We start from the raw sequence: 26790 nt of genomic DNA, 5'->3' as shown, positions 1-26790 counted from the left end.
TACAATTGGACTGAAAAGTGATAGGTTGACCATTCCAATTCACATTGAATTCCCGTTAAAATTGTGAACAATGTCGAAAATAACTTGTTTTGTGAATATTATAAGTCTTCAATTATTCGCCATTCTAGCTTAATATTATAAACAGTCATGTTTATCACCTATTAACGTCAGCTATCAAAGTTTCGTAACAAAATTGGCCAATTATCGTCGCGAAATCGAAATACTTGTCAAACAAGAATATACCCTTTTCACACACAATTTAATCGAAATTGAACCTATTAACATAATCAGCTAAGTACAACCAATAAAAGAATCGTATAAACATGTGCATAATAAAACATAATTTAACAAAATTTTCTCGTTTTAACGAAGAAGTTTGTATCATTTGCTACGTTGTAAGTGTGGAATAAACGATGTATTAGTAGTAAGGATCAAAGAAGAATGTGAGTTTACTGCAAAAAAGGACTGATTGTGGGATTAACATTGTGGTATGTGATTTGCAGATATGTATAAATAATTGCAACCCTAGCTAGCTCTTAAATTGATATTTTTGTTAGTAGATTTGAAAGCAGATTTTTGGGGCGGGGGAAAAGGTTAACATACAACATCAAAAACGCTTATACAAACTTGGTTATACCACAATGACCAATACCAATGTATATAAACTAAGTTAAAACAACTTCTGAAAACAATGATTACCTTGTCAACAGCTGGATTGTACTTTCCAATTTAACAGTTTAATCCAACTAATTTATCGCAAATAAAACATTTCTTCCAAAACGACACGTCAAAAAGAATCACTTAAAAGCTATACAATTCCAAAACTGCTTTAAGAAGTCATAGCCCTGTTAAGTTTTTCCGACACATCAAAAACAACCATAAATGTGTGTTTAAATTTTGTGTTTAAATTTTACGCTACAGTTGAAATACCACTCGCTCTATTGAACACACAATATAGTTCACTCTATGGTCTTACATAAATTAACACTCTGAAGCGTATTATAATATTAATAGCGTTTTAAAGTTCGATAGTCGTGGAAGTTAATTCTACGTTCAGTAAATTTCGATCGAAAGAACCAGGTACACTCAAAATCTTAACATATTGAAGGTGCGGTCAACTAATAATGGGGTGTAATCATTTACTTAAAAAGGCGTCCTAAGGTTAAACCGGGCAACCAAATCGCCCAAGATTCGCGTACTTGTTTGAAAACCCATCTGTTTTGTGTTTTTTGCATTAAAGGGACTGCGCCAATGAAATATTTTTTTGCGCCTTATGCTATACTTATACTTGTGCAATAAATAAGAAAATAATAGAATACGGGGATATAGGAGATTAATCAAAGCAGCAAACAGGTGTGAACAATTTTAAAAATTCAAATCCAAAACAGATCTCAAACCACCGACCTAGGAACCACACATAGACATGCTGTCATCTGCTATAATGACAATATTCTTCCGGGAAAATGTTAACGTGATGGGTCAAACAGACACACCCAAAGTATAAAATTACTTTTATCGCAAAATGCGAAAACATCTTCCTTTATATAAATGCGTTATTTTTTACGTTTATTAATATATGGAGACGAAAATACATTCAGATTTTTAAAGAAAACGATCAAATTGTGACCATTTTTGCTGACATTTTCGTCATCCCTTCAACTCTGGAATGTACGTTTTGCTTTAACCGAATTCGTCCATTCAATTAACTACGGTCCAGTGACCACTTTCGCCCGCCGTTAAATAACATGTGCTATAAATTTGCGACACAATGAAATACAGATAAATATCTTTTGTAACTATGTATGTTGATAGTTTAAATTCTTCACACAACCTTTGTTACGGTTTGTTGATTTTGGACTAACAAACAACACAATAACTCTGGGGCACGGCTTGTGCTACATGTACCACTAATAAGAGTCTTACAGGGAAACTTGGATCAAATAATTTGAACGTCTCTACTTAAGTGAAAATTGGGTACGATATGTTATATGTGAAATGCAATTCAGTGTGTTCCAAAACTGTTTGAAATTAATGATGACCACCACGTGCTCAAAGTAAATCCCACAAAACTTTTTTTTTTACTATTCGAACAAATAATCGTTACGCCAAATAACGGCAGAGGCTTCGTTGTTTTCGGTTTGTTTGTGCGAGTGTGTTTTTTTTTCCCAAATGAAACGGGAAACCTTTTGTTCCAAGATATTACGTTACCGTTCTTTTCTTCGTGACTGCTCGATAAGCAGACAACGGTTGAACAGAATGAATTATACACCCTCAATCGTTCGCATTTGAAATTCGATACAATCATCGACACATTGCCATTTAGGTCCGTGTACGGTCCGTGTGTATACCGTTTTTTCCTTTTTCGTTTAACAGTCGAAACAACGAAACACGAAAATCAACGCATATAAGTTCATATTCCGATTTTCTAATAATCGAAACTTTAACAAAATACGAAAACAAAATTAACTTTTTTATATCGTTTTTCGTTGTACTTATTATAAAACAAAAAACGAAATTGATTTCCCTGTTCATATTTCGTTTCAAATCATATAACAAAAATAAATGTTTGAAAATTGGAACGGATTGTTTGATCCCGCTTACCGTTCTTAGTTTGAAAGAACGGTATACGAAAAACGAAAAACGAGTGGCGTTTGCGGGATGTGCTGCTGTCTTGGGGAGGTAACTCATTAGTGGCTTTTTGCGCGTATTTTTCTCCCTTACATAAGACTTAATCACTTATTTCCATCAGCATGGCTTCCTAGGTGCTTTTTTTCGTGGAGGTAAAGACACGCCCGTAAGGGACAGAGACGTGGATAATTTCAGTTGTTTTTCCAGGTATTGTTTTTTTCCAATTTGAAATGATCATAATCTTGACATCGAAAGGTTTTCCAACGTACCGGTATTTCATGCCGATCAAGCCGATTAGATAAGGCTATAATTAGCCTCTTATGACACTTCTTGTTCTTTGCCCCTATGCTATGTAAACTCAGTACTTGTTTTACAAAAAAACAACTCGTTTTAATCCTATTATCATGGGGGGTTCCTTACATTTGAAGAGCTGCAATACCCCGTCCCCTGAGTCCCGTATTCCTATTTTTATTACCCGTTAGACCCTCTTAACATTTTATAGACACAATAATCGGCGGCGGCTGCTAAAATGTCCCTATGTTTTACTTTTAACGTCACCTTACATAATAGAAAGTCAAAGTTGTATTAGTACAGCCACTATTGAAAGAAACAACAGGACGAAAGGAGAATAAATATATAAAAAATGTTTTAATCTTATGGAACAGTAAAGTGCAAGGTGTCTTATATATAATTTCCAATTCGTTCGATTAATAACAAATACGTGTTGCATTTAACAACTGCATTGTGATATGTCTAGTGATTTTAGCTCTAAAACAAGAGTTATAACCAAACACCTTATATGAAACCGCTTTGCGCTTGAAGAAAATGAAATTAACTTAAATATAATTAATAAATGTACCAATTTAATAACTTATTAAACAACATATTTAATGTTCCTGAAAGAGCGCCCAAGATTAAGTTATTGCTAACAAGATATGTACATTCCAAATGATATTATAACGCCGCTTAATCTTTTTTCCTTTAAACGTTACGTTACTTAAAGAAAACGAATATCATGCGTCACGCCTATAGAATCTACTTGCACTCGTTGAAATGTTCCGTTTATGACCTCGGTTGTCTCCTGAAATGAATCTCGAATGCCATTATAGAAAAGTGTTTACATTTGTAACAATACGTGTATGATTTGCTGAGTCAATGATATATATGAGGAGCGCGCCATCAAGCGTTCGCTTGCATGATCTGTTAAAGTACATTTATTAGTCGAAAAGTGTATTATTTTATTCGTTTTATACACATCCAGTTCATTTTAACAGTCCTTCACAAATTGGACAAAATCTGTACACCAAACAAAAACGTTATTAAAAATAAATAAATAAATTTGTAGCAACGTCAGAGTTGTAACTTATAAAATAAAATCCATTGACATAATGTTCAATACTTAGCGTTGATTTTTCTGTTATTTGAATGATGTGTTTTCGCAAAGAGTTTCAAATAATTTTATAATTGTTATAAGCAAATTTTCTTTATTCTATAAAGGGAGCACCAAATATAATCATGCTGATAAAATTTAAAAAGAACTCAGTGCGTGAACCGATAGCTTTATAACAACATAAATTGTTACATTCAGGACCAGTGTCGCACCCTACATTTGCAATTTGTTGCAAATCACTGGTTCGATGCAAGAACTGCATGGACACCTGGTATGAGAGCCCACCGCCAGCCAGTTACCCGAAGTGTATGAGCCAGGACGGCACACGACGTGCCATGACAGGGCTTTATGAGGCCGTGCATGCTCTTAGGAGTAATTCACCATACTAATTGAATGTACATGTGTATATGTTTAGCAATAATGTGGATTTTTATTTCATTTCTTAAACAGATATGAATACAGTGTAGTAAATAATTCGATTGTTGTTTATTACTTGAAGAGAAAGGCTACGCCGAACAAAGATATTTTATTGTGCAATGCTAATTATTGACTCAGCAAATCATACACGTATTGTTACAAATGTAAACACTTTTCTATAATGGCATTCGAGTTTCATTTTAGGAGGCAGCCGAGGTCTTAAACGGAACATTTCAACGAGTGCAAGTAGATTCTATAGGCGTGACGCATGATATTCGCCTTCTTTAAGTAACGTAACGTTTAAAGGAAAAAATATTAAGCGGCGTTATAATATCATTGGAATGTATATATATTGGTAGCATTAACTATATCTTGGGCGCTCTTTCAGGAACATTAAATATGTTGTTTAATAAGTTATTAAATTGGCACATTTATTAATTATATTTAAGTTAATTTCATTTTCTTCAAGTGCAAAGCGGTTTCATAGGTGGTTGGTTATAACTCTTGTCTTAGAACTAAAATCACTAGACATATCACAATGCAGTTGTTAAATGCAACATCTATTTGTTATTAATCGAACGAATTGGAAATTATATATTAGAAACCGTTCCATAAGATTCAAACATTTTTTTTATTTATTCTATTATGCAAGGTGACGTTAAAAGTAAAACATAGGGACATTTTAGCAGCCGCCGCCGATTATTGTGTCCTTAAATTGTCATGCGGGTCTAACGGGTAATACAAATAGGAAGACGGGACTCAGTGGACGGGGTATTGCAGCTCTTCAAATGTAAGGAACTCCCCAATGATAATAGGATAAAAACGAATTTGTTTTTTTGTAAAATAAGTACTGAATTTACATAGCATAGGGGCAAAGAACAAGAAGTGTCATAAGAGGCTAATTATAGCCCTATCTAATCGGCTGAATCGGCATGAAATACCGGTACATTGGAAAACCGTTCGATGTCAAGATTATGATCATTTCAAATTGGAAAAATACAATACCTGGAAAAACAACTGAAAATATCCACGTCTCTGTCCCTTACGGGCGTGTCTTTACCTCCACGAAAAAAGCACGTAGGAAGTCATGCTGATGGAGATAAGTGATTAAGTCTTATGTAAGGGAGAAAAATACGCGCAAAAAGCCACTAAAGAGTTGCCTCCCCAAGACAGCAGCACATCCCGCAAACGCCACTCGTTTTTCGTATACCGTTTTTCAAACCAAGAACGGTAAACGAGATCAAACAATCCGTTCCAATTTTCAAACATTTATTTTTGTCATATGAATTGAAACAAAATATGAACCGGGAAATCAATTTCGTTTTTTGTTTTATAATAAGTACAACGAAAAACGATATAAAGAAGTAAATTTTGTTTTCGTATTTTGTTTATGTTTCGGATATTAGAAAATCGGAATATGAACTTATATGCGTTGATTTTCGTGTTCGTTGTTTCGAATGTTAAATGAAAAAGGAAAAGACGGTATATACACGGACCCATTTAGCGGGTCATTCAACCAGTGTTGTAAAGGGTGTATCCCATATTTGAAAACACTACCAGCTGATCTTTACGTACGATGGTATTTCAACACCGCTTTAATTCAATCGAACTGGTGTGATATGCTTTATATACGCATCGCCGTTGTTTTAATCTAAGCATAACGTGATATATAGAGAATAATAGGTTATTGCCATATCGTTATAAACTTTATCAGTGAAGCTTACAAGGTCACGCCGTTATTTTATTCGTGCAAATCCTGATATAATAAACAACGGTATAACAGTAACATGTTTTTTTTCTGTTTATCACCCCGTACGTTCCCATTTTAAAAGTAATAGTTTAATCGCTACGACGCTGCATCATTCGCGGGAGTAGTATGACGTTTGACGTGTTAACAATGACTTACTGAACACTTGCACTTATAAATTTAAAATTGGTTTTCGCTTTTTTGTTGTCGTTTGTGTCTAAATTATATAGACAAAACATATTGGTGGACAATACTGGTTGTTTTTGTTGAATCTGATTATAGTTTACCCCCAAAATGATGACTTTTTAGTGTATTCCAAGTAATATGGCCTACCTCAAAAAATTGACTGTTATAACAACTTAGTGTTCACGTGGATATAAACAAATATATCAGGCAGCATTATATCAAGTAGATATCAATGCAGCGGTATGATAAGCACAAAACAATAATGCAGCAACCTGTTTTCTGCTTATCATACCATTTATTTGATATCTGCCTGATATTACACTGCGTGATATATTTTTATCAAGTTAACTTATTTTATTAAGTTCAATTGCTTATGACGTCATTTGTAACACGTCAAACGTCATGCAACATATTCATTCCATCCCAAAAATCCAAGTTTCTTTAAATTGTTGACATACAAGTATGATAAGCAGAAAACGAAGAAATGAATGCAGTAAGCTTTTAGAAAACTGGTACGAAGTTAAGTGAAAAAAACCTATAGTAATAAGTTTTATGCTCAAATGATGAGAACTGAAATGTGATTATTTAACACACCTAAGGAAAGGAAAATACCCCCGGACCTCTCTTCACTTCGATTCAGATCATGCAAAGATAACAACTATTATTTTGCTATTATTTTGAGCAGTTTTGCCATTGGCCACAGAGAAATCGGAAAAAAAGTATTTAAAAATGATCATGCGAGAAAAATTCATGACAATTACAATACGAATCCACCAACTGGCTTTATCATTAAATTAAATTTAATAATCATTTTGTTTATTATTATTACATTATTATCAACCCCAAACGATGGAGGACGAACGGTTACTTACGGCAACACCTCATTCCTTAATTCAATTAGAGTCGTAAGATAATATTGAATGAGTAATTTCTTATTTTGTAATTTTCTATCAAAATGAAAATACATAAAAAAGTACAAACAAATATTAATGGGTCGATTCGTCATCAAATAAATGCGTGAAAACGTCAATTACTGACGTTTGACTACGCGTCTGTGGTACGTCACGTTCTACTACGTTCAAAAATTCATCGGAACTAGATTTGTCAAGCGTCTGCTCAAAATCAGGTTTGAAAAGTTGTTCAAGCGTCTGCCCAACCTTATCATTGGCGTTATTTTGGCGGGAATTACGGTCAGCTGGTTCTCGAACGCAAATTCCGTGTCAACGGAGTTAGGTATGTCTCTAGACCCCCCTTGCTCTATATCGGCGTCCACTCGGCACTCCGCTTCTATTATCGCCACCTAGCTAGGTCAAAACTATACTTTTCTTCCGAAAGATGGCTTACACCGAAAGAGGCAGAACCCTGCGATACCGATGGGAAATTCGAGAGCCTCATTTTGGATCGCCTCTCTACTGATCCATTAATATTAATAGCGGGAGACACGCTTCCGCGAGACCCGTGTGCTGACGTCATCTCGTCGGCATTCTCAGTCGCGTTGCAAGAGCAGTGTGTCGGACGTCGCATAGTGTCCTGCAAAGTATTAATAATAATAATAATAATAATATCAATAATAATAATAATAATAAAATCTTTATTTAAAGAAGATAGACTTGTTAAGAAATACATCAGATGAAATTACATAATATGCAATTTATATAATACATTTCTTATTTTCAACAAGGTCTTCTAACAAGATACAATTTACAACAAATACATCATATTTCATCTTGAGCAATAAGAACAAAACATACAGAATCATATATGCATGCACATATAATGATATATATTATAATTTAAAACAAATGACAGACATAAAACTACAATAACCATCTATGCAAGAACAGTATTTAAACATTAAACTAATGTTATTTACTAAAACAACATGAAGCATGTTCAGTTTATTATATAAAGTGTGGAAGAAAGATAAGCTTTTAATTTTTTCTTAAATGTAATTAAATTGTTTGTTTGACGTATATATTGGGGTAACGAATTCCAAATTGTTTTGCTAGAAAATTCAAACGATTGTTTGAAATAGTTTGTTTTGGGTATTCGCACTAGCTTTAAATCCCCCTTTTCGCAAGATCGCAAGTTATGGTGATTATTTTGTGAAGGTGTCAAAAGGTCACGTATGTATGTTGGGGTTTGATTGTGAAATGCTTTAAATACAATAACTGACGTGAAATAGTGATTACGCTGTTCGAAAGTCAACCATTTTAGATCTTCAAATAGTGTTTTTGAATTAGTGTTGTACTTTTTATTTAAAATATGTGCACCACAACGCTTTTGTATTTTGACTATTCTATTAATTTCCGTTTTGGCCGCTGAACTCCAGGTAACGCATGCGTAGTCGGATATAGGTGAGATATAACCATTATAGAAGAGCTTACGCATTTCAAGGGTTAGATATGGTTTTATTTTTTTGCAAAAGAAACATTCGTGATGACATTTTTGAACACACGCTGTTAATGTGTAGTTTCCAAAATAGAGTATTTTCAATATAAAGGCCAAGAAGTTTTTGACAATTTACTGTTTTGATCACCGTATCTGACATTTTAAGTTTTAGATCTGTTATATTTTGAGCTTTCCGTTTTGACCCTAATACCATACAAGTGGTTTTTAGTGGATTAATAATCATGTTATTAGTTTGGCACCAATCATTTACAATTGAAAGATTTGTTTGTAGCTTATTTTGAAGTGTTTGAATATTTGTTCCCACAGTGTGCAATGTTGTATCATCAGCATACATTGCAGAATCACATGTAAGATCTAGCGAAAGATCATTAACGTAAATAAGAAACAGAAGAGGTCCTAAAATAGATCCTTGGGGAACACCAGCAATGATGCTTTTACAAGTAGAGGTAGTGTTTTCTGCTTTGATAAACTGAAATCGATTGCGGAGATATGAAGAAAATAGGTCGCATGACCTATCATTAAAATGATAAAGTTTTAATTTGTGTAAAAGAACCCTATGGTCCACAAGATCAAATGCTTTTTTTACAATCCAAGAAAATTGTACCTACCAGATTTGCATTATCAATTTGTTTAAGCCATGAATCAACTATATTAATCAATGCTGTTTGACAAGAATGATATTTGCGAAAACCCGACTGAGTTTTGTTTAATAGACCTGTAGATTCTAGATATATATGCAATTGTTTAGCTATATGCTTTTCAAATATTTTAGATATAGTAGGTAAAATTGATATTGGTCTATAATTATTGGGATCTTCTACCGATCCACCCTTGTATAAAGGTATTACGTTTGCAATTTTAAGCATGTCGGGAAAGGTTCCATGTGATATACAGTTATTTATAAGAGCAGTGATTGGTTGTATAATGAATTCTTTGCAAAGTTTAATAATGCTGGGCCCTATACCATCAGCCCCAGCAGATTTGTTTGAATGAAGTTGATTAATTAAAGTACTAACTTATGATGTAGTAATAAACTGAACAGAGAAATGCTTTGATTCTAGCTTAGCATCTAGATATGTTTTTAATGAGTGGAAATCCTGTTCAGCAAATTTAGTCTTTTTAATAAGTTTCGAGATGTCAACAAAGTGGTCATTAAGTGCATTAGCTACATTTGTTTTACCAGATATTATCTGATCATCCTTTCTTATTACATTTGGCAAAACTGAGGATTCTGTGTGTTCATTGATGCTAATTTAATAGTTTTCCAGAGCGATTTCGCACTTGTTTTGTTTTGTACCGCATTCGAAAAATATTCTTTTTTTTGCCATTTTGATTGCACTGTTACATTTATTACGCCACAACTTATATTGTGGCCAATTAGATTCACGTTTATATTTATCCCTTAAAGACCTTGCTTGTTTTACGTTTTCGTTGTACCAACCGGGTTGTTGTAATCTCTTCACTTTTTTATATTTCATAGGGGCATTCTTATTAAGGACTGAGTTTAATATGTTATAAAATACTTCAAATGCCTCATTAGCATCCTCTTTTGTTTCAACCATATCAAAATTAGCATTTGCTAAGTCATTTTGAAAATTGATTTCATTAAATTTGTTAAAACATCTGTACTTAATAATTTTATGATCATTTGTTTTAACAATTTTACCTTTGACGCTTAATGTAAAAACTACTGGGTAATGGTCACTTATGCCTATTTTTGGTATGATTACCTCAGAAATGTTGTCATATTTTGAATACAAATGGTCTACTATTGATGATGAACGTTCCGTAACCCTTGTTGGAAAAGACACGTGTTGTTTTAAATTAAAATCAGTGATAAGTTTATCCCATTTCTTATTGTTAAATATGTTTTGGCTTAAACAGTGAAAATTAAAATCCCCGGTTGAATACATATTACAATCTTCCATGTCTGCCTTATTTATCTGTAATTCAAATGAGTCAATCCAAGATTGAGGGCTATTTGGTGGGCGATAAACAAAGTTAATTAGATAAGGTTAGTACTTTACAATGTTGATTTGTAGCCAAATAGATTCAATATCGTCACTTTCTAAATCATGTCTACGTACAAAAGAGATGCTATCTTTTATATAAACTATTATACCGCCTCCAGCAGAAATAGCCCTATCACGTCTTACAATGCTGTAACCGGAAATGGATATTGTATTAATCTCCGTTTTATCATTTAAAAATGTTTCACAAAAGCCTACTATATCTAAATACTATACTATATCACGTGTTCGGTTATCACGTGATCGACATGCGATTGCTGCTTAACTTGTTGCGATCCTTGCAGGGAGCTGCTCACGCAAATTTCACCAGACCCGGCGTTTGTAAGGCTTCTGTTCTGTACATTTTCTCTGAGATGACCGTCGCGTGAATTGTTTTCCGAAAGTGAAAATGGCAGCGACATATTCGTGGTCAGACTGAAAAGTTCACACGTCGATTGGAGATGCTTGTTCGAGTACTCGTTATAATGGACGGATGATACCGACGTCATTTCCGTCGGCAGCTGGAACGCACTTCCGACCGGAATTTTGTGCTCGGTGTCTTCGTGCAGCCTATCTCTGCAAGCCTGTCGGCTGCCGTCGGAAGTGCATCGCTTCCCTTCCTGACGCTTACACCGCCCCGATTCTGACGACGTTGGGGAGATTCTCAAAATCTACAGGTAAAGTGTAAAATCAATTTGTATATTGCCAAATAAATCAAACATAACATAATAATTGTAATAGCTCTGATATGAACTACAGCGTGATTAGAGTGATAATTCTCTTGAAAACATGTTTAATTTATAAATTTTTGCTATGATTACCGTTTTACGTACCGGTATTTTCATTGTACATTTAAACGTTAAAATTATTATAGTGGGATTGCTTTAAATCTTTAAACAAACCGTGATTTAAATTTATTAACGAAATATGTTTTTAAACCTAGCCAGATAACAACGTAATTAATACCAATTTATCTCAAAGCAGCTAAACCAGCTGCTGAAATATATTTTTGTTTTTAATGCTACTAACACATACCGCATATTTGCAAGTTGCTTCGTTTATTATTACTAAAACGATACAAACTCAAAAGCGAAAGGAGGCTATACCTAAAAGCAAAATCTACCACCTCAGACGACATGAAGCCGATGGCGATACTTCCGGCACGACTGTCGAGGGCGCGCATACGATTCTCATCCGAGGGGTGCGTATTGGACCCGAGCTGCGAAAGGGCGTAATCAAGATTCGATGACAGAGAGATGCCCTCCGTGCTCGTTGCCTTGTCTGAGGCACCTAGTATCCGTGGAGACATGAACTCAAATTCGGTGGCTATTATATGAACCTCGTGGGGTAACTGGGCTTAATGCATGCGCGTAAAATGTCGTCCCAGATACACCTGTTCAGTCCGCACAGGCTTATAAGGTACAACACACTTCCCGCTTAGACTGGCTTTTCGTAAGTGAGAAACCTGTTTTCAATGAAAACTTAAATAAACGCAGACTGCACGTGTAAATCTGGTACGAGACTTTACGCACATGAAGTAAGCCCCGGTTTCCCAGAACGCGACTCATACGTTTCCCTTCTTCTTAACGATGGATATAGCGTAGTGTCAGGGACAGGCAACTCCGAACAACTGTCGATACAGTGATCTCGTAGTGCTCAAGTGAACAGTGGACACGTCTGTGTCGTCACATTGATAGTTTGGTTTTCAAATTAAATTAAAATGAGGCAAATACCGGTAAAACTGGTAAAAATGTAAAACACGCACGATAAATCAAAATGTAACAAAGAACCTTTTTGTATATTGCTCTTGGCACTCTCACTTTTTTTTTATATATTTTTAAGAAAATATCTTCTGTATGATTGACTTTTTAAATACAGCCTCGGAATCCCTTAGCTACATACCGACATAGCTGCTTACCGTGGAATTACCGGCGGTACTGACGGCGACGTGGGGCGCGTGCACGGGAATGCTCTCAGTGTCTTTAAGGCGTGAAGCCCCCAGGATGACGCGAGAGGCAGACGGATATGCCTGATCAGAGACGTCGGGCTCCATTCATGAAAACATATGAGCCTCGATATAAAAAACGGGGCTTAGTGGATATGCGTTAAGTGTCGTCCAAATAAGCCTGTGCAGTCTGCACAGGCTAAATAAACCTTCCGCTTTTATTGAATTTTAGGTTTAAGAAGTATCTTCTTCACGAAAATCCAGTCTCGGCGGAAAGTGTCGTCCCTGAAAAGCCTGTGCATACTACACAGCACAATCTGTGGCGAAACTAAACGCACATGCATTAAGCCCCGTTTTGTCAGAGCGCGGCTTATACGGCTAATTGAGGTTTGTTCAGTGACAAATCGACATTGCGACTCCCGTATGATACGACTTTTCACAACACACTCGACTGATACAAGTATCGAAAGACTATATTTGCATAATATTACTATTCTGTGTTAACCATGTTATTATACAATTGATTGTTGTTGTAATTAAATCATTTATGTAGCATTCCTTTCAGCAACGTTATCACTAGTTTTCTCTTGACAAAATTTATGGGAAGTAACTCAGGTATATGATTGATTCATTATTGCGCAGTTGTCTTTCTTGGATCACGCCTTCAGACGAACGAAGGTACGGTTTTCTGCTATTGAAATAATTATGTTACATCAAATATATAATTCATCTTCAAAATTAACATAGATGCTGCACACTGAAAATTGCATTCAACTTGGTCATATTAATAAACCCAAAATAAGAAAAATGATACTTATGCGTATACAATGTTTGTTATCCCAGACAAAATTCTTTTTTTGTTCGGGGGGGGGGGGGGGCGGGGCCGACCCTATGCTTTTTTGCTATTCCGTGTTGAGTTTTTGATAATATTTGCTTCGTTCGACCATATTCGTAAAATGAAATTTTTATTTCAAAGTGATTGGGTGAAATTATGTTAACAAAAAAATAAGTTTGGCCCACATACCTATCCGAGGTTAATTGAAAAAGACAACTTTCTTTTGTTTGGCCTATACATAAAACATTTTCTCTTTACTTGGTATCTTAGTACATTAAATTGCGTTTTTCTAACGTTTTAGTTCATATGTATTGTACCGTGTATACGATCTAGTTCACGAAAAGTACTAACACGAGTCAGAATGGGGATATGGCCAAACGATTACACAACAATTTTAAATACTAATAATTCATCAAACTCAATAATGATTCATCAAACTCAATCACCATAAAATCAAGGATTCGATCTACAAAATTTACAAGAGCGGCAACTAAAATCAGTTGATAGATTCACGTGTAAAGAATTTGATGGACGGAACACTGATAAATTATGGTAGAAATGGTTAGCAATGTATCTTAATATCTTAAGTTTTGGAGCTAAGCGTGACACAGCAGACCATAGAGCCTTGCGCTGGGATGTGCTAAACCCATTTAGGCCTAGTGGACTCTCCCATCCTTCTAAATTGGATAAATTCATTTCCAAAATTAGGGATGTCTAGTATATTGATTTCTATATTTATAATATTTCTTTCAGAAATTCCTTTGAGGAAACAGCGCAGACCCTAATGAGACGCCGCATCATGTGGCGTCTCATCTGGGTCTACGCTGTTTGCCAAGACCCTTTTTCTAGACGCTAGGCATAAATGGGTTAAAGTGTCTTTGAAGATTAGCCTGTGCGCTCTGGGTCGACATGGTTTGCTTCTTTCGAATTTTTCGTTGAAAAAGGGTCTTTTCTAAACGAAAATCCATTAAAAGGGGTACTTTACGCTTGACGACACTTTACGTACATGCATTAAGCCCAGTTTTTGCACAGCGAGGCTCAAATTATTGGCGTTTTGCAGACCACAGCAAACTTGTGTGATATTACTCCACGGACAAGGATTAGTGAACCTTTCTAATGTCAAATGACTGATGCATTTCCAACATTCAAACTAGTTTGGTACGATGAAGTTAAAAATAGTAGATCAAGAATATGCTATCACCAACTTTATCAATTACTTTTAAACAGTAAGTCCACTGTCCAGAATACAAAAATACCAAAGGGTCCGAAGAGATGTTTTCTCTTTTTTTCATAAGCGCGCGGATAAGAAATATTCTCATTTCTCACCTGAATCTCCGTTACAATTGAAATGAATGGAGTATCATTGGATGTGCGCTGTGCCCAGGGGACGAGGAAGAGCAGCGCCGCCCCCGTCAGAATCGGAACGCCTGCGCAGTGGAAAGCCACGTTGTAACTTCCGGTCAGATCGTATAGAGCACCTTCAGAAAAAATTGTCAACAATTGTCGAATTACACGTTCCTGGACTTAAGTATTTCCTGACACAACATGACAGAACAATGACAAACACTTTGTGGCGAACTTCAAAATCAGAATTAACATTAATTCATAATGGTCGCTGATAATTTGCGGGTTTGGGCCTGCCGGCGTGTCGGTGTGATTATTTATCATTCTGGAGCGTTTTCCCATCCTCATGTGATTGCTCTGCCCTACAAGATCATTTGAAAACTTTCTTAATTAGCCGATTTTAAACAGTTTTTTCTTTGTTTTCATTGGTCATAAAAATTAGGGTTTATTTAGCTTAAAAAAATATAAACAATAAAAACGCGCGTTTGGTAGAACAAGGTGCGTCGTGGGGATGGGCAGTAGCACGGCGTAACACCCGTCAGCCAAGCCCACCACCACCACGTACAACACGATACCTGGAACATGTAAAAATTACTCGTACAAGATTGTAGAAATTGGCGATGGTAAGGTTTAAATGTAATGGCAGCGCGACCTAAAACCAATGTACAACACGATACCTGACGTGTAATGATTGCGGAAGAGTATCGCAAGCGGTTCGACGCATAATCCCAAGAAACTAGGTTTCTCATGAGAACCTAGGTTCTCAGAATCTAGGTTCTCGCCTGAAGATTGCACATGGCTTCAAGAACCCAAGTTTTCAAATGAAAACCTAGGTTTTCATGAGAACCAATGTTCTCAGAATGAGAACCTAGGTTCTCATGAAAAACCTAGTTTCTTGGGATTATGCGTCGAACTGCTTGCCATATCCGTGGTTTTCGTTTGGGAACCATAGATTCTCTGAGAACCTAGGTTCTCTGAGAACCTAGGTTTTCAGAGAACCTAGGTTCTCAGAGAACCTATAACCTAGGTTTTCAGAGAACCTAGGTTCTCATGAGAACCATAGGTTCTCTGAGAACCTAGGTTCTCTTAAAACCTAGGTTCTCTGAAAACCTAGGTTCTCATTAGGTTCTCTGAGAACCTAGGTTCTCATGAGAATCTAGGTTTTCAGAATTACGCGTCGGACGGAGTAAACTTGCTCGTTTGGAATACGGGACAAATATTATTCAGGGCGCAGGATCAATGGGATTCACATATGATTACACACGGGCTGGACAGAATAAAAACACGCCGTTATTAACTTTATTTTTGCAGATATCTCAAGTTATTGAAATATGTTTGCAAAGTCTTTAGTGCATAAGTTTTTCTCTCAGTGTTGCCGATATCTTACGATTGCATAATACATTATTACATATTATCAATAGAGATAAAACTTTTATTTATATCATAATGATTGCTTACTATATCACAGCCATACTTTAAATAGAAAACTGTACCGTACAGTCGTTTGAGGCCCGAACAAGGGAACTGAATATCTGAAACTCATTTAATGCTGTAACAATGTATTATGTAACGATTGATCTGAATTAGTTTCAATTTTTTGTCTCAAAATAATATTTACAATTAAATATGTATTTCATAAACAGTTTAATTTTTTATAAACGTGTTCAGACCAATGTCGACCGATTACTTTACTTATTTCATTCCTCGAGAAGTTTCCTACAAGGTTCGTTGAACATTACTTAGCATTGTCTGAACACTGTTCAAAAAATGTTCTTGGGGAGTAACATTCACTGTTTCACGTCTATTGCTTATCATTATACACATATGCCGCCAGCGTGTACCAAGCAATGGGAGTCAACTGGAGGTTTATTATGACACGCGGTTCGACGCATAATCCCAAGAAACTACTAGTAGGTTTCTCATGAGAACCTAGGTTCTCATGAAAACCTAGGTTCTCATGAGAAACTAGGTTTATGAAATCCCAAGAAACCAGGTTTCTCATGAGAACCTAGGTTTTCATAAGAACCTGGTTCTCATTTGAAAACCTTAGTTTACGCTTGAGAACCTAGGTTCTCATGAGAAACTAGGTTTTTCATGAGAACCTAGGTTCTCATAGACGCATATAACTTAGGTTCTCATGAGAACCTAGGTTCTCATTCTGAGAACTTAAGTTCTCGTTTGGTATCCTAGGTTTTCACAAGTGCCTAGGTTCTCATTTGAAAACCTAGGTTCTCATGAGAAACCTAGTTTCTCGGGATTATGCGTCGAACCGCTTGCCGTAGAAGAGTATATGCAGAACGTTACAATGAATGTTTTTAATTGGCCTCAGGTAACCAACCCATGGCCGAAACGTAAGTGCACTCAAATATACTATGTCTGTAGATTGACCGTAGGAGCTAATGCTAGCAACATTTCGTAATCGTCAATAACTAACAAGACATCGCATCGGTTGTGTCTTCAATGCTGGTAGGAAATTAACAAATTTTACAATTTGATTAAAAATCATTTACAGTGTAGGCGGTGTTCACTTTGTCATAATTACCGCTATTTTATTTTCTCATATTAACCTTTAAACGCTCAAAAGAGTGTTGTTTTCCCTACCTTAATTCGACCAATTTTTTTAAACGAGAAGAGTAAAGAAAATAATTGAGTCGTGTTCTGAGAAAACTGGGCAAATGCATGAGCGTAAAGTGTCGTCCCAGATTAGCCTGTGACGTCCGCACAGGATAATCAGGGACGACACTTTCCGCTTTAATGGTATTTTAAGTTTCAAGGAAGTCCCTCCTTACCGAAAATCAAGTTTAAGAGGAAAGTGTCGTCCCTGATTAGCCTGTGCGAACTGCACATGCTAATCTGGGACGACACTTTACGCACATGCATTAAGCCCAGTTTTCTCAGAACACGACTCAATTGATCATAAGTTGGATCTTTGATAAAAGGTAAAAAAACACGAGATTGTGCTAGCCAGTTCCCCAATGTATTTGATATGCATACAGTAATAAATTCGTCCATTGATCATGTGAGTTCGGTTGGTAGTCAGGCGCCTCCCCTCCCCACCCCCCCTCCCCACACACACACACACAATACAAGACCACACCAAAAATTAAAAACTCTTTCAGTAACAACTAATAAGCTAGATATTGCAGCTATAATTTAAAATTCGTCCCAATTTTCTTGAGATTAGTAAGCAAAATATGTATAAGATGCTCGGACACAATCCGGGTCAGGCATGGCAGGACTTGATAAAGCTTCGAAATACACGAACACATTCGTCACGTTTATCACCGGTACGACGTAATAATTGTTACCATGTAATGGGAGGATGCATTAGGGAAACCCTGTAAAGGCACTTAGCTCCTGCGAACCATATCCATGCACCCAAGCAATCCAGACACCGTAAATATGGCAAAATTCGTATAGATTTCGTATATATTATGAACACACTTCATAAAATTTCGTCGTTTTCTGTGCATACATTACAGAACATGGACGGTGATATAGATGAACATTGTGGTTTTATTTGGGTAGACGAAGCAACATTCGTTAGTTTGATGTCAGATGAGCTGCTTACTTTTATTTGGGATTGCTGCTGTAAACATTGGACATAATAATTCGTTATAATCTATTAAATTCGACGCCCGGTCCATTGACGAAATAGACGAAAATTAATGCCTAACGAATAATAAAGGTTTTACAGTATTTTATTCGGGATTGTGGCTGTGTATCGACAAATATATAGACATTTCACAGTTATACTTACACATTTCTATTATTAAGCATATACTTCATAAAAAGACGAATCGAATCCCTGCCGTGTAAAAAAAACTTTAGTCATATCGCCTCGGTCTCAACGAGAAGCCTACAGCGAGGCACTAGATGAATGTGTTAAAACAGCTTTGAACATGGTGTTAAAAGACAGATGATAATAAATGTGGTTCATGACTCACGCGTGGTGTCGACGTACTCAGCGGCCAAGCGTGAGTACAAAAAGGGCAGTTATATTAAAATTGACGTCAACTGTAGCGGTCAATCATTTCGCCCGCGTAAACAATGTGTTTCCTCTAGCCAGCCAGTGGAGTTTCTAGGTAGACAAATAGAGAAACATGATCATTAATTAAGCCGTTCGAGTTCGCGAACACGGAAGAATATACTAGTAACAGTCAATTCGGAACGTACGTATGACCGTTGGCTAGTTTTTTTTTACTGACCAATGGCGGTACGTCTTTTTGCTGAAATGACATTGTACATAACGTCAACTGACATCACGGAACCTAAAAATCGTTCAGGATTCACCACAAAATTTACGTATTTTTAATTTTGTATTACTAATTTGTATTGCCAGTTTTAAAGCATGTAATAAAAAAGATTTGACACTCGTTGTCATTCCATACCTTAATATGTTAAACTCGTCCAATAATTTCGAAAGTATGGTTCGCTTACTAACAAATTGCCTTAATTAAGTTGATAAAATATGGCAGGAAATAACAAGTTGGGTCAGATCTTGTATACATGCAGTTGAAAACAGTTCGAGACACAGTTATAGATTCAGTGTCGGAAAAAGAATCCAACTAAGTGAATTTGTAAGATATGTGACCCGACATTTATATAGAGGATATTTGTTGGATTCGTTGGATTATCGATTTTAATTCACGAGTGATCATAGAAAATAATATTTTCACGAGTGCAGCCACGAAGTGAAAATATATATTTTCTATGATGCATGTGCGTCATATGTCGTCCCAGATAAGCATGTGCAGTCAGCACAGGTTAATCAGAGACGGCACTTTCCGACTCAACTGGACTTTTCTTCAAAGGACATTTTTTAAACGAAAAATATCATAAAAGCGTAATGGGTCGTCCCTGAATTGCCTGTGCGGACGAGGGACGACACTTTCAGCCTTTACTGAATTTTTGCTAAGATGCTACTTTCTTGATGAACATGTATATATCATAAAAGCTTTAAGTGTCTTCCCTGAAACGTTAAGCTTGTATGATATATATGGTCTGGGAAGACACGTTAATCTTGTATGATATATATGGTCTGGGAAGACACGTTAATCTTGTATGATATATATGGTCTGGGAAGACACGTTAATCTTGTATGATATATATGGTCTGGGAAGACACGTTAATCTTGTATGATATATATGGTCTGGGAAGACACTTTATGCACTTGCATTTAATCCCGTTTTCTCTGATCGCGACTCATTTTATCGCGCATCTGATGAAGCGCTTTCATTTGAGGCGACCGTCTGATACTTTTGTCCTGTCGTCTGCCTCAAACGCTGCCTCCGCGCGTGAATCGATAACAAAGGAATGGCGGTTATTAGCATGTAATTATACGATAGTTCTCGTGCAAGATTTAATGTTTACGACGCTGCCGGCAAAGATGGCGATAGAAAGTAATCGCGCCGCGCCGAAGGGTTTCTTCTTGTTATGGCAGTTGTTAATATGCATTGAATTTTGTGTTGTTGCGTTATTTACGTGTTTGGAGATACCAGAAACAACGACACAAGCGACTTGTCATGTACTTGAGTGTTAATGTCTTTTAAAATCAAAGTGCTGAAGGCACTGTAGGTGTTCGCTGTTGTATAAGTTTAGACGCAACTTAGTTTAAAAAAATTATGTTATAGCTTTTTATATTGTAAGTTTTAAATGAACACAACCCATTTAAATTTAGAAAAAAATGTATCTTAAAGCACTGATCCCGATGTGTTTTTTAAATCATTTATAAAAAATTCAATTTAAGCTTCATTGTGGGAAAACAGGGCTTAATGCATATGCATAAATTGTCATCCCAGTACTAGAGACACGTCTTTAAACGAAAAACATTATAAAATCAGAAATGTCGTCCTAGATTAGCTTGTGCGAATTGAACAGGCTAATCAGTGTGCACAGACTAATCTTATTTCACATGCCTTAAGCCCCGTTTTCCCTGAAAGCAGCCAATATGTACAGATTTCAATGATTAACACTAGACGTCTTTACAAGCTGTTTAACACTATAAGTCATGATGCACGAACGACAACTCTGCTAGGAGAATGGCATTAATCGTCTGCATTATTTAACTGCAACAGGCAGTGGTTGTCTTTCCATAGCGTAGTTAAGCCTTCTAAGCGCATACTGATTTGCAAAATATGCTCTGTAAAATTAGCGTGAGCTGACGCTCACACTAAAAACTAAGGCTGAAATATGATCCAACTATAATTGTACACCTCATTTATCATTACTTTATTATATAGCTATTTACTTTCATGGTTTCGCCACCTTAAAAGATGCAATATACGTATGTCCTAAACTTCCTCAGTTGCCGAAACAAGGTTAACCAAACATCGAACGGTCGTTGGCTTTTCGCTTATCATTTTTTATTTAATGCTTTACTGTGGCTGATAGGGAAAATTAAGAACATTGTTGTATCAGTGATATACAAACGATGACTAACTGTTTCAAACAATGCATAGTAACAGTTTTACCTTTTTCAGGTGAAACTAAGTCTTGTTTTCGCCATGACGTCAGTATTTCCGCGAAAATATTCAGTTTAACACTTAAAATTCGAATAAACGGTTGGTTTACAGAAAAATATTTATTGCTTTTCACTCGTGATCATAGCAAATAAATATTTTGAAAATATCCTTTTCTGATCACTGTTTAAAAATTCATTCAATAGCGGTACATGTACATGTATACGCACTAAAATACTAGTAACCGCACCAACATTTATATGTCAAAACTCACCAAGAGCACATAGGGAATATAAAAGCCGAACATCACCAGCGCGATGGCCACTGTCCAGACGACGAACACCAAGTTCTTCCAGATCTGCAGGTCCTGGACCAGACTCCAACCCTCGGTCCGGCGTCCCTTCATGTGCGCCGGGGCTCGAATCTGTGAGTTGAGGATTATATTGATCACAGAGGAAACCCGCGAACACGCGGAACGCTGTTCGCCAGCCGTCATTGACGATAATAACCTGCGACAGTGGACTCATGAGGAGCGTGCCGAAGCTAATTCCGGATACAGTTATTCCCGTTGCTACGCCGAGGTATTTGTCGAAGTATGCCGGCGTTATTGTCATGGTGGGCACCGTGCACATGCATGTGCCGATTCCGTACAAGAACGAGAACGTTGCGAACATGACGTTGAGTGACGTCACAAAAGAGGACGCCACCAGTGACACGGTGCAGATGACGCCACCCGACACCATGACGACTCTGTTGCCAAGGCGACCAATCAGAACGCTGCTAAATGGGCCAAAGGTCATCGAGAGGCCGTAGGCAAGGGAGCCAATCCATGCTGAAAAGAAAAAATAAATAAATAAATTCGTTTTTATTTATTTATTCTTTCATATCAAATGTTATTGTGAATAAATAAGGGATTGAGGCAAGATGAATGATAAAAGGAATTGTTCATTTGTATTGCAAAGTGAAATCGTGCGTTTTCAAAGAAAATTAATTTTGAATCAATAAGGGAATCATAAAATATATGTTGAATACTGAGGCGTAGCGAGGTGGGGGGGGGGGCAGGGGTGCACTTTGCCCTGGGCGCCAACATAAGGGGGGCGCCCGAAGAACACTCATTGTATACGTGTTGAGGAAGCTGCATACTGATTTTGTTGTTTGTAATTTAATTCGGCGACTTAAAATTCTCTATCTTCCTTTGCATTGGCTGATGGATTTAAAAAGTGAAGAAAAACTTGTGGCACATGAAGACAGCCCAAGTCACCGTCAGTCCTTTACTACTTGAAAAGAGCGAAGGCTCATGAATTGAAAAGGCATTGATGCAAAAATTGAAGATCAGATTCAAACAGAAAAACAACGGTGGCGCGATATTTTTAAACGTGTGCTTAGTTGTATTAAGTTCATTGCCTCTCGAAATTTAGCATTACGAGGCCATAATGAAAGTTTGACAGATGAAGTCAACAACAAGATTCATTCGCCCCAAAGACTTGAACTCAAAGTTTGGATTTTTACTGGATGTTCACAATCTTGTAAAAAGCGAGGATTTGAAAACTCTTCGCCAAAATTGCTTCGATTTAGCCATTTTTTATGACAATGATATTCAAGGCGAAGAACTGTTTAACGAGATTCAGGACTGTAAAATGTTACTAACTAGGAGAGGACTGGCGATTCCTTACCATCAATACCTTTGGAACTAATTTCTTTCATTGTGTCGAATGGTGTTGTTTTTCCCAATTGCGTATTGCTCTGCAAAGTCTTTTAACAATTGCGGTGTCAATAGCCAGTTGCGAGCGTTCCTTCAGCAAGGTGAAGTCATTCTCTCATACCTAAGGGCATCAATGGGACAAGATCGTCTCTTTGATCTCGCACTTCTCAGTATTGAGAAGGAAAAGTTTGTAAAAATATAATAGGATGCTATCATTGACAAGTTTGCGGGCATGAAGGCTAGAAAAATTAATTAAGTATGAAGAATTTTTGGAATGGGCGCATTGGGTGGCTGTTGATAAAGACTAATCGGCAATATCATTTTGTTGTTGTTGTAGAAGTAAACATTATATTGTCTCAAATTGGTCTTCCTTGTGTGTATTTTAGCTCACCCGAGCACGTGCACATGGTGAGCTTTTGTGATCGCCTTTTGTCCGTCGTGCTACGTTCGTCGTCATCATTTGCCTTGTTTGGTGATAGTGGTATTATGTCATGTTGCGTATCGACTTATGTGCTCTTATTTTTCAATGAGACCGAAAACTGCACTCCAATAATTCACAGGGAGAAGGGGCGAAGAATTTATACATTGTCCCCGGGCGCCGAATAATGTCGCTACGCCTCTGGTTGAATACATGAATTTTAAGGGCACGCGTTCAAAAATTAATTCAAATAATAAGAGAGTTTTAAATCTTGTTAATATCAACATCGCAAAGTTTGCGTTTAAATCTAAGTCTTGTTTAAATGTGTGGAACAAAAATGTTTTGATTTACCATTTACAATTAATGTATATAAGTTACTAAAAATATGCTAATACGTGTTGAATGCATCGCGGAATTTCTGCAAGAAATATTCTAAATATAGAAATAAATATACTAGACATCCCTAACTTTGGAAATAAATTGAGCCAATTTAGAAGGATGGGAGAGTCCGCTAGGCATAAATGGGTTAACAGTGGTTTCCTAGTTTCCATTACACACATTCCCAATTGGCACATTCCAATTAGTTTTCGAAATCGAATTCTCGCGTCCGCGGCCTCAAAGGACTAGAGCAGACGAATTTTGGTCAATTCAACCACGAGTGTTGTCCTTACTGGAGTATGTGCGATTTCTCGTATGAATCATTTTCAATAGAAGCAAAATAAAAGTGAAAGTAAAACTTTAGTGCAGACGGGAAAACATCAACGTGACGAAGACAACGCAACAATATCTATGAAGTCATTGTCTATGAGAGACGACTTTTGCGTCGTTGCATAGTGGTGTGTATCCTATAAATGCGCGGTTAAGTTTCAGACTCTACAGCCAAAACCTAGTTTGCTATTTTTCTTGTTCGCAGTTAAGCAAAATGACGACTTTCAAAGAAAAAGTTGTCACATATTCAATAGAGCATTGATTCGTAATATTCAATAAGAACAAATACACTCCTTATAAAGAAAAATGTGAAACACTGCAATTGAAATCGGAAAAATTAAGCTTTTTAAACGCTTTTCGTTGGTAACTTAGCAACGTTTATTGCGACAAAGCGTGTAAAACGTGCAAACGATAAGGTTACATAATGTCTAAAGTGCACAGCATTTGAGGCTTTAATGCAGTCATAAAATGAACTGCCTAAGACGCGAGATTGTACGGTGGCATATAGGTGACATTCACTCCTTGTGTTGAAAACACAATATATAACTTATTAAGTACCAACATTTGGTATATATACTATGGATTTAATATTTGTTTAACATAGGCTTGCTTAATAGAACACTGTCTTGTTGTGTGTATATTTTATTTTTGTCATTAATATTAAGTTCTTTGCATTAGGACATGGGCTAAAAACATTATGTAAAAGATCAAATAAACCACTCTTCATTCATATAAACTATTTCGGCACAAGCCCATCAATCCTTTTTTAAGCTATGCCATTAAACACTCAAATTTTCATGTTTCATCACTGATCTAGGATGAAAAAATCAGACACAACAAATGGTCCATCGAAGAAAAATCCTTTCTGAAAGAATACAGTCAGAAATTACGAAAAAAATGGCGAGTCAGAAAACAGTTTCTGGAACAACTGTGCAATTGCCATTTTGGAACATCTATTTAATAGCGCTGACCCAGGCTCTTAAGGTCCTTGATGTTTTAGCTCACCTGAGCTCAGATGAGCTCATAGGATCGATGAATGTCTGTTGTCCGTCATTCTTCTTTTAACTCCCCTTTGGTGTTTTTTTTCTGCTCATAGATCAAGAAACTTGGTCAGGATGATTGTTTGCAGGAATTGTAGGTCAAGTTCAAAGACGGGTCATCGGGGGTCAAAAACTAGGTCACTAAGCCATTGACAAATATTGGCTACCTATACTTAGGTGAGCGATATAGGGCCATTATGGCCCTTTTGTTTTAATTCTACCCTTAACACAATCAGGAATAAGTTTACAAATCTTGCAAAAAAAATATTCTTATTTCTTGTCCATTTCGTTTCAATTTTTGAATAATTGTAGTTCTATATGTAATTAGAACACCATTTAAATTTCATAAATATACCTTACGTAAAAATGTGTTAAATTTGATGTCAAAAGTGAATTTCCCAGCTGGATTCTCAGGGTTTGTAATTCTTAACTAATAAATCATTTTTAGCCTTATATAGAAGCAAAAAAAATTGTCCTGTCAATTTCATGAGTCAGTCAGGGATCTCCAAACAATAGAAATTTTAAAGGGGCCTTTTTTTTACAGATTTTGAAATGTATTAATTAAAGCTTGTCATTAAATGCTTTATATTGATAAGTTTAAACATTGGACCTTAGAATCTCCAGTAAAAAACAACAAGAATACAATTTAAAAAAAAAACGAAAAAAAAATAAGCCTCAACTGGACTCGAACCACTGACCACTGGAGTCCTGGAGTAAAAAGTCTCCTGCCTAGACCACTCGACTATCAATGCACATGCTATGAGCGGATGTATTTTCAATGAAATAAGCAATCCTCTTAGTTTCCCAAACTATAACGACAACAACAGAACTTTCCAAATTATTCAATCGTTTCGCGTTGCAACGCTTTATAATTTCAAGGTTTTCAAATCGTCAAAAGATGCATATAATGAACATTTTAGAGCATGGTAAATGTTCAGTATTACTATTTCCTCACAAATATCATTGCTTAAACGAAAATTTGCGAATATGAAACTTTTTTTATTTTTTTTTTCAATTTACCAAAACGTGAAAAGGCCCCTTTAGGGTCAGCCTTATAAAAGATAAATTGCTCTGCTACACAGCAGATGTCATAAATAAGAAATAAAAAATGTACCTCGTGACTGTTAGTTTGTTGTTATTTGTTTATACTTTGGTTATGTTTATTTGTTATTTATCCTTAAGTATTATAGAACTTCAAAAACCAAACACACTGAATTAGTTTAAGCTGAAAGTTATTGCTTCAATCTTGTTTTAATATTACTTACATTTAATGACAATCGCCTTTTGACCAAATTGTAGAGTAAAACCAATGGAATTTTTCTCAAATGAAACAAAATCAAGTATAAGATTTTTCATTGGCTAATTCATTCTACAATTTCCTGAAATGTGATGTTTCTATGAGCCTTTAAACTAATTGGTCCTATAGTAAGTTAAGCGCACCGACTTAAAACAGGTGTTGTAAATTATGAATTATTCACTATATACATTTGTATATAATGTTACGTATCCTTATATAATTTTACTTAATAGAATGCCTTTCAGGTAAAT

At 36.1% G+C, this 26790-nt stretch overlaps 1 protein-coding gene across 1 annotated transcript in view; it reads right to left on the bottom strand.

Moving 5' to 3' along the window:
* LOC127852427 (uncharacterized) overlaps nt 1–23078 on the bottom strand; it is a 111584-nt gene extending 88506 nt beyond the window's left edge. The window contains exons 1-7 of the mRNA XM_052386381.1: nt 23048–23078; nt 21649–22206; nt 15393–15488; nt 14896–15047; nt 12692–12818; nt 11913–12079; nt 11322–11460 (exon numbers count right to left, since the gene is read on the bottom strand). Coding sequence (XP_052242341.1) covers nt 11322–11460; nt 11913–12079; nt 12692–12818; nt 14896–15047; nt 15393–15488; nt 21649–22206; nt 23048–23078 — 1270 coding nt within the window. The remainder of the gene's footprint in view (nt 1–11321; nt 11461–11912; nt 12080–12691; nt 12819–14895; nt 15048–15392; nt 15489–21648; nt 22207–23047) is intronic.
* Between the last annotated feature and the right edge of the window lie 3712 nt (nt 23079–26790).

The sequence above is a fragment of the Dreissena polymorpha genome, chromosome 12 (assembly GCF_020536995.1).
Source record: "Dreissena polymorpha isolate Duluth1 chromosome 12, UMN_Dpol_1.0, whole genome shotgun sequence".
Classification (NCBI taxonomy): Eukaryota; Metazoa; Mollusca; class Bivalvia; order Myida; family Dreissenidae; genus Dreissena; species Dreissena polymorpha.
The sequence above is the reverse complement of the archived record's forward strand: the minus strand, read 5'-3'. Positions and strand labels throughout refer to the sequence as shown.